The 8,491-nt window shown below is 34.1% G+C and overlaps 1 protein-coding gene across 1 annotated transcript; it reads right to left on the bottom strand.

Annotated features, from left to right (window-relative positions):
* Positions 1-1,421: 1,421 nt before the first annotated feature.
* Positions 1,422-8,261, bottom strand: LOC132065518 (transcription factor LHW). Its single transcript, XM_059458943.1, has 10 exons — positions 7,346-8,261; positions 5,889-6,089; positions 5,723-5,804; positions 5,170-5,211; positions 5,026-5,085; positions 3,256-4,677; positions 2,896-2,997; positions 2,629-2,769; positions 2,402-2,527; positions 1,422-2,080 (listed from the first exon to the last, which is right to left on the bottom strand). The coding sequence occupies exons 1-10, from the start codon at positions 7,438-7,440 to the stop codon at positions 1,907-1,909; spliced, it is 2,445 nt and encodes an 814-aa protein (XP_059314926.1). The 5' UTR covers positions 7,441-8,261; the 3' UTR covers positions 1,422-1,906.
* Between the last annotated feature and the right edge of the window lie 230 nt (positions 8,262-8,491).

Below are 8,491 nucleotides of genomic sequence, written 5' to 3'. Positions count from 1 at the left end.
GAAGCTAATGTGTAAATGTTTCTTTCATTGGAAGTTCAAAACTCCACGAGAAATTTATGAAATTTGACCTCCATGATATTTTTCTAGAAATTTAAAATGTGCAATTCTATTTTTCTCATAGAGTTTTGAACGATCAGAGTCAAACACCACAAATTTTTTCTTGAAATTTAAAATGTGCAGTTCAAATATCCAAAAAAAAAAATCCTAAAATTTTCCAAAAAGAAAGATCGCATTAAAAAGTGGCTATTTTTCAATTATGTTTCAAACAAGAGTTAAAACTCTGAATACCCTTCCAAAAAATCATTAGGACACTTTCCTGAAAAAATATTGGACTTGCAAAAGGTCAATTGCTATAATTACCTAGTGAACCATTCCAAAATGTTGTGCAAATGATCGTTAGCACAAGTAGGTGTGATAGGTCGGTTTTTGAGCTGACAATCAAAATTTGGCGACCATTAGAAAGTTGCTAATTTTTAATGCAAAAATAAAATTTCAATTAAAATACGCATAGCCATTACATGAAACAACTCCAGTACACAGCGTTTTAGTACGAAACCTTGACAGAACTCATGAACGATTCTAATATTTATGTAGTTATAAAAGCTTCTCATTAACGATACAATATAAGTTTAAAGTTAAATAATTTTCAAATATAGTAATATTTAACTTCTTTTTGGGCAATTTCAATGAGAATGGAGTAGGGCTTGACATAAACAGCGAAAACCGAACCGAACTTCAAAAAATCGAAACCGAAAAAGCCGATCCGAACTAGTTCGGTGTCTACCTTCAAAAAACTGAAATTGAAATAGCCGAATTAAAGTTTGATAAAACCGAACCGAAGAACCGAACGCCCACCAAAATTTAATACATTACTCAAAAAAAATTAAAATAGTCGCGCCCATTAAATTTAAACAAAAAAAAAAACCAATTGTAACAAGCTCTCTTTTGTATCCCTAATTTTCCACTTTGGTAGAAAAAATCAAATATCCTTAACAAGGAAAGGTGACTAAAATGTGTCTTTAAAATTAATATATATCTTTTATATATTTTTTTAATTATTCTTCCTGTATGTATACATCTAGTAATTCTATATCATAATTATGATTTTCTGTTCTTGTGCATCCTATTTGTTTGATTTAGATTTTAATTTATCAATTTTATGTTATATTGCTTTTGAGAACATGAATTAATGTAAATGGAATCGCTTCTAATATCATATCAAAAAAATCGAATTGAAAAAGTCAAAACCGAACCGAACTTCAAAAAATCGAAATCGAAAGAACCGAACTAGTTTGATTCGATGTTCGGTGTCCACCTTCAAAAACCGAAATCGAAATAACCGAACCGAAGAACCGAACGCCCACCCTTAGAAGAAGTGGAAAGGGAAGAAGAGAGGGCAATAATAAGGCAAACAAGAACACTTCAACAGGCAAAAAAACATAATTAAAGCCAGAAAAAAAATGTTCACAAATGGAACAATAGGTACACAGCATTAGCTAAATAAACACCCCTAATCTCCCTTCCTATCACCTCCACCTTTTTTCTATACAACAGTAAAAAGTAAAAACCAAGCATCCATCTCCCTTCTCCCTTATAACTAATGAAAATTATAGAACTTTTAAAGGAAAGAGCAAAAATAAGCAACTAACACGAACGATGAATTGCCATTCTACGGAAACAACTAAAAGCCCAAACGATGGATTGTGAAAGTAACTAAAAGTAGACTTAGACACACCGTTTGGCACATTGGGAATCTGGATACTTCTGACTCACGGGAGACGAAAAAATGAGGATTAGCTTTAAAACAGTCGGCCTAAGTGTACATGTTAGTCATGGCAAGCATGGTTGCTTGCTTGCTTGCTCTTAACACATCCAAGACGGAAGATCATAGCCCCGTTGATCATTGTTAATTACAAGGTCTACCTGTTGCTGGTATTGAAGCTGCTTGGTGATACGAATGCACCATCTTCGTGTCGTTATCAATGGCGTTAGCAGTAGGTTCCTCTCCGCCTTTTGATGTTTCCTCCAAGAGTCGAACGAGTGAGATGAATATCTCCATCCTCGTCACGTCTCTGTTAGCCTGTATTTAAAACATCAAGATTCTAGTGTCGGAGATGAAACAGAAATACAAGCAACGATTTGGTCTATTGTAGAAAGCAACTGCCAACAGACGAAAAAAATTATTATGCAACTCATACAACTGACATTAGTTGCGTGAGGCTTCATTTTGTCTCACAAAAAATTTGTGGCCCATTAGGTCCAATTTTTTTTTTTTTTTTTTTTTTTTTTTTTAAAGATTTTGGTCCACTTTTTTGAGAGATAAAGACACCTCACACAACTAGTGTCAGTTGAGTGAAGCACTTAATAAAAAAATTCCAGCCGTTTCTTGATAAGTACGTACCTCTACAGAGAACCTCGCCCATATTTTGTCGCTCCTCGTTTCCATAACGCCTTTTAAGATGGTCAAGCCTAATCCTCTAATTATGTCAGCTATTTCCAAAAATAGACCTCGTTCTTCACAAAGCATCTGCAGAAAACAAATAAATAGATGAAAATCAAATATGTATTTCTCAACAATAAATGAGCCCACAGAAGAGTCAAAACTTTGTAATTTATAGATGGTCAAACCTCCACGAGCATTTGACGAGGTTGATTCAGATCCTCAACTATAATTGGGCAGACCATAGACTGTGAACCGACTTCATACGCCCATGTCGCTCCTCCTTCATAATTATCCTTCAAAAGCAATCCTCCTTCCTTGCTGATAATCTGCAAGTTCACATTCAGGTTTCTTGTATCACTTGCTTAACACATTATTCGAACATTCTGTAGACACATTTCTCTCTGCATATTTGACAATGGGATTATAACAAGGCTAAACGGTTATGAACAAACCTTTGACTCTCCGGTTTGTTTTAATTTGTCTGAATGTTTCGTGACACTCTGCAAGAAAAGCATGTGCTTGATCGTGCGTTCCAGTAGTGCATCAATGCTACACTGAAATCACAAAATCAACAAGGAAAAAACATTTTGTTAGAGAAAATATTCAAAAAATTCAAACCCATTTGAAATCTATTATTTGTACTTATTTAGTGAATATTTTAACACACAGAACCCGTAAGTGTAACAAAAGCACAACATCCACCTCTACCTATAAAATAGAAAAGAAAGATATACAATAATACAACATAATAATGATAATACAGTAATCAAAACTAGAAAGGAAATGGTAAATACTTCTAACTTAGGTATTACCTTTGCCCCATTTGGAACAATTTCTCGGAGTTCTTTCACACGATCTTGGATCATTTGCCGGTCTTTTGGCCTGGGTCTAGGATTCTCTCCTGGTTTAAGCCTTTTGCGACTGGTTTTGCTCGTCTCATCAGGCTTTTTAGAATATCCAGTAGAAACACTGCTAGTTGGCTTTGTGTCATGACCTTGTTCCCCCCATGAACTTATTTGTGACCCGTAAATTGAACTACTCTGCGAATAGGCTCCAGTTTTTTCTTTTGAGCACTCGGATCTAAATGAACGAGAACCCGTTGCTCCTGCTTTTGCAAGAGTCTTTGGTTGCCCAAATACCTCACCTTGAATTTGACTCGAAAAACCAGCTTGGCCATAGGAAGATGAAGCACTCAAATTTGTCAATGTTGTCCGACAAGAAACATCATCATCCAAATTCTGCTTGGCAGAAGGCTTGGATGCTATAGAATCCAAAAGATGCTCGAAACCAGCTATGGAGAATGATCCACTATCTGATTTTCCTTGATTGACTGTCGAAGAAGTAGAGTTATTATTAACCCAATCCTTTGTGTTTGAGTCTTGTCCGTTACTTTGGTGACCGTTCCTGTTTCCGTTGAGTAGTTTACTTTTAAAATCAGCACCCAGAACATCAAACAAGTCATCCCCCGAGTGACGTTGGACGAAGGAATCTTCATACTTGATATTTTCAAGTAATGCATTCTGCCCAACGTATTCGTGTTTTTCACCATAAACCTCCTCTTGTACAGACTTGCTTGTACTACACTGTTGCTGCTCGTTCTGTGTTAGCATAATACTGACTGCTTGAAACAAATCATTTTCAACTATTCCATTACTCTCATCATCCCACATAAATTGTGCACGACTCTGACCATCATAAATATGACTAGTAATCAAATCGTTTCCAACATAAGATGAAGAAGATGCATTCAAAGATTGCTGATGAAAGGGAGGCCTCGGAATGTGTAAAGGAGCTTGTTGACTCGTCCACATGTTGGAGCTTGGAGAAATTACCTCCGCTTTAATCATGTTATTATTTATTAGCCGGCTACTATTAGCAGACAGGTGTGCTTTCACCTCTGGAACAATTTTCTGGTGGAACTGTCGATCATGAGATTCGACAAAACATGGGGTCATATTCGAGGCTTGAAATGTTGCATCGGTTTGACAAATGAAACCATCAGTGTGACTTGAGTTTCTCTGATAACTGCAGCTAGCAATAGCTGGAGCAGAGTTCATTACATTGGGGCGCCTGCAAGAATCTACAAAATCTGAACTTTCCGGATAAACTGGCATGCCGGTATTCACCGTCGGATCTTTTGTTGCATTTTCATCGGATAACAAGACACCAGGGACGCATCCTAATTGACTTATCAGCACTCTCACATCCTCCACAAACCTCATGTTCTCCATTATCTGAGGCAACAAAAATGACCATCTTACTTGACATAGTTTATGATAGTTAAAATTGGGGGAAAAAATTAATTAATTAGCCTAAATCTCAAACTAGTTGGGGTAAGCAATATAAATCCCCTATATATTATTCTCTATTCAGTCCCATCCATCAACATGTAATTTGTGTTTTAAGGCAAAGATGGTTAAAATAGAATTAAAAAAACGAGAGAAAATTTTAAACAAACAAACAGAAACAGTAAGAACAAGTAATCGTACACAATGATGGTAGATATTATTTGAGCGACTTAGTACCAGAGTCTTATCTGTCACCAAGGAAGATCTTAAAATGGGAAAGAAATTTGGACTTACGGGCAAGCATGATCCAAATTGGACAACACCATGAGGAAGAACAGGAACAACTGCAATTGTCTAAACATATCAACAATATAAAGAATCAGTGAGCAGCAAAAGAAAAATGTACATAGCATTTACGTTAACTCAGACACATTGTACCTGGATGCCAGCAGAAAATTGTTGTGTGAGCTCTTTCAGGACCTAAAAGAACCACAACATATGTATACACCATTAAGTATCAGTTAATCCATCCAGCAGATACAATGAGAGACAAATATCATTACATCATATCATTAAAAAAATACACGATTCAGACTTAACCTAGCTTAAGTTTGTTTTTAACCTTTCGGGGAAAAAAAACCCAAAAAAAAAAAAAAAAAGAGGAATGTAAAGGTTCAAATTTGCCCCTGAACTATGCGAAATGAAACTGATTTGCCCTCCGTAAATAGTTGGGGTCAAATTTGAACCTGAACTATGTGAAATAGAATAAATTTCCCCTTATTTTTAAAAGGTGGAAGCTTAGCACGCGGTGATGCCACGTGTCACAAATTAAGGATTATTTTTTTTAAACGGAGGGCAGATTTGAACCTTTCGCATAGTTCAGGGGCAAATTTGACCCTTTACCCTAAAGGATTTATCTTTAACATTACACAGATGTAAGTAATTATCAATTAATTAACCTCAGTGTGCTAAGAGTTATATCAACATGTACCTCTGGTGGATGAGCTACTCTACTAAAACCCTCTGAATGAAACCACTGATGACTCCCGGTAACTGCAGCCCGGCCGACTAGTCTGAGAAGAAAAACTTATGAATATCAATGACATGGTACAAATAAACAAAATCTTTTCAATAAACTGAAATTAAGATATTTATACCCTTCTCCTACAAGACTGATTTGACTATCCATCATCATTTTGTTTACGAGCAAATGCATTCTCTCCCCTGCTTGATTCATAAGCCGAGAATTAAAGACCTCCCAATCATGGAACGATAGTTCCGGATTCTCAACCCCGGAAATTCCATTAATTCCGGAGAATGTTAAAGGTTCACAATAGGATTCTTCCCAAATTAAAAGCCTGCCAATAAAAAAAAATTGTTAAAGAATCATTTGAAAAAATATCAGCAGATAAGCCAAGATTCAGTGTCATTAATAGAAAGTGACAGTTCTATGTGTTTCTATTAGCAATATTCCTGGAGAAGTGTATATAAAATAAAGAAGAACAAACAAGAAATTGCAGAATAACAACACATAGAATCAAACAAGAATGAAGAAACCTGTAATGAGTATGTTTCTCTACAGGAAAAGCATAACAGTATAAAGGTTTTCATCAGATTAAAACAAATCACTTTCATTTTTTTTTTTTACTCCTTCCAATAGATTCTTCAAGACAAAAATGGACTGGAACAAACCACAACATTCCAAAAGCAGAAAATGACAGTTTTCCAGATTACAAAAGGAAAAGGAAAAACACAACAATGTCCTTGTAAATCTATATAGCACGTCAAATCATATACATAGCATAATAAACAATACAAAAATTTAAACAGCTTCTAATTTCCTAGCTCAATTAACACAGTATTATGCAAAACATTGTTTGGTCAAAATAAAGAGAAAAAAAAGGAAAGGAACTGAACACAATAGAATCAGTGAAACTCAGTTCACAGTACTGAACAACTAAAGGACCATCAGACTTTAAAATACTTTTTCAGTTTTCTTACTTTCATTTGCCCTCCATTTTCTCAACAAAGAGAAAACAGTTGTCAGCACAAAATTCCAAAACAGTTTTCTTTTTCTCCAGTTTGCATCAAAAAGAAAAGAATTCATATAAATCTGAACTCAAACCATAAGCAAGATTATAAGAGTATCTCATTTTCTTTTCTTTTTTTAAAGAAAAGTATAAAGCTATTACCCAACATGAAAAAAAAAATTAGAAAAAAAAAAAAAAGAACTTCACATAAAAATGAACTCCATGTCTAAATCCACATGCAAAGATTACATTTTTCAATTTTTTTTTTAAGGAAAAAAAAAAATACAGCCACTTGAAAAGACTAAAACAAGAATTCACATGAAATCTAAAATCAACACAAAAGCCAAGATCATTTGTTTTTTCACTTCCATCAAACAAATTTTCACATAAAATCTCAACTCAAGCAACAAGCCAATATTATTACATTTTCTCCACTTCCATTCAACTTTTAATTTATTTTTTCCTAAAAAAAAAAAACTACACCCTACATGAACAAGAAAAAGATAAAACAAGTACTTCATTCATTGAAAACTAAAAATAAATATTAAAAATAAAAAATAAAAAAAAAATAAAAAAAAACTCACTTGGTATTTTGGCAACCAATCTTCCAATAAACAGCATAAGACCATTGATTAACACCACAAAGAGTCTTTAAAACCTCTTTCAACAAATACCCCATTTTTTACACAATCTTTTCCAAAGAAATAAAAAAACAATTCTTTGTTTTTTTTCTCTTTCAATTTTTCTTTTTTTTTTTTCAACTAAAAAATAAAACTAACTTCCCCTACAAGAACCACGTCCAGCCTGTTTAGTTCTTAATCCACCACTTCTTTTTCTTACAGGATCCAAATTTTCTATTATTTTTAGCCTCCAACCCATAGTAAAAAGAAAAAGTAAAATAAAAAAAATGATTTTTTTTCTTAGCTAAAAAAAGACCCTTTGTAGAAAACTACACTATACCACAAGCTTTAAGTTCACAGTTAACAACAACTATAATTTTCTCCATTTTTTTTGACAAAAAATTGGATTTTTAGTGACTAAAAAGTGTTCTTGATTCTTTGGGGTTGTAAAAAATTGAATCTTTTTGGTGTTTTGAAGTGTAATCACTCTGTGTATTGTGTGTTTTTTTGAAGTGGATAGTTAACAACAACTATAATTTTCTCCATTTTGGATACTCAGTGACTAAAGTTCTTGATTTTTTGGGGTTGTAAAAATAGGATCTTTTGGTGTTTTGAAGTGTAATCACTGTGTGTATTGTGTGTTTTTGTGAAGTTTGGCAAAAACCCAACAAACATATGAATATTCAGTGACTAAAGAGAGTAAAGATTGGAGATTTTTCAGTTTTAAGAGTGTTCTTGATTTGCTGGGATTGTAGAAATGGAATTTTTTTGGTGTTTTAAAGTGTAATCACTGTGTGTATTGTGTGTTTTTGTGAAGTAGGTAGGTGTTTTTTTGCTCTGTCGTTTTTTTCATCAGAAGAAGAAGTAGACGGAGCAAGGGGTAAAAATAGTGGGGGTGAGTGTGCTAACATGCGCTTATGTCCAATTGGGATTTCCTAAATTGCACTAATGATTAATCCTTTTTTTTTTTTTTTTTTGTCCCACCCGGTGTCAGATATTCGCATTAAAGTCGGATTATATCGAGATTTGCACTGTATAGGTCCCATTCGTGAAAAATCGCTACCTACCAAAAAGTTTTTCATATCCAGAATTCGAACCTGAGGCCTCTAA

The sequence above is a fragment of the Lycium ferocissimum genome, chromosome 7, assembly GCF_029784015.1.
Source record: "Lycium ferocissimum isolate CSIRO_LF1 chromosome 7, AGI_CSIRO_Lferr_CH_V1, whole genome shotgun sequence".
In the NCBI taxonomy this organism is placed as follows: domain Eukaryota; kingdom Viridiplantae; phylum Streptophyta; class Magnoliopsida; order Solanales; family Solanaceae; genus Lycium; species Lycium ferocissimum.
This window is presented reverse-complemented; position numbering and strand designations above follow the sequence as displayed.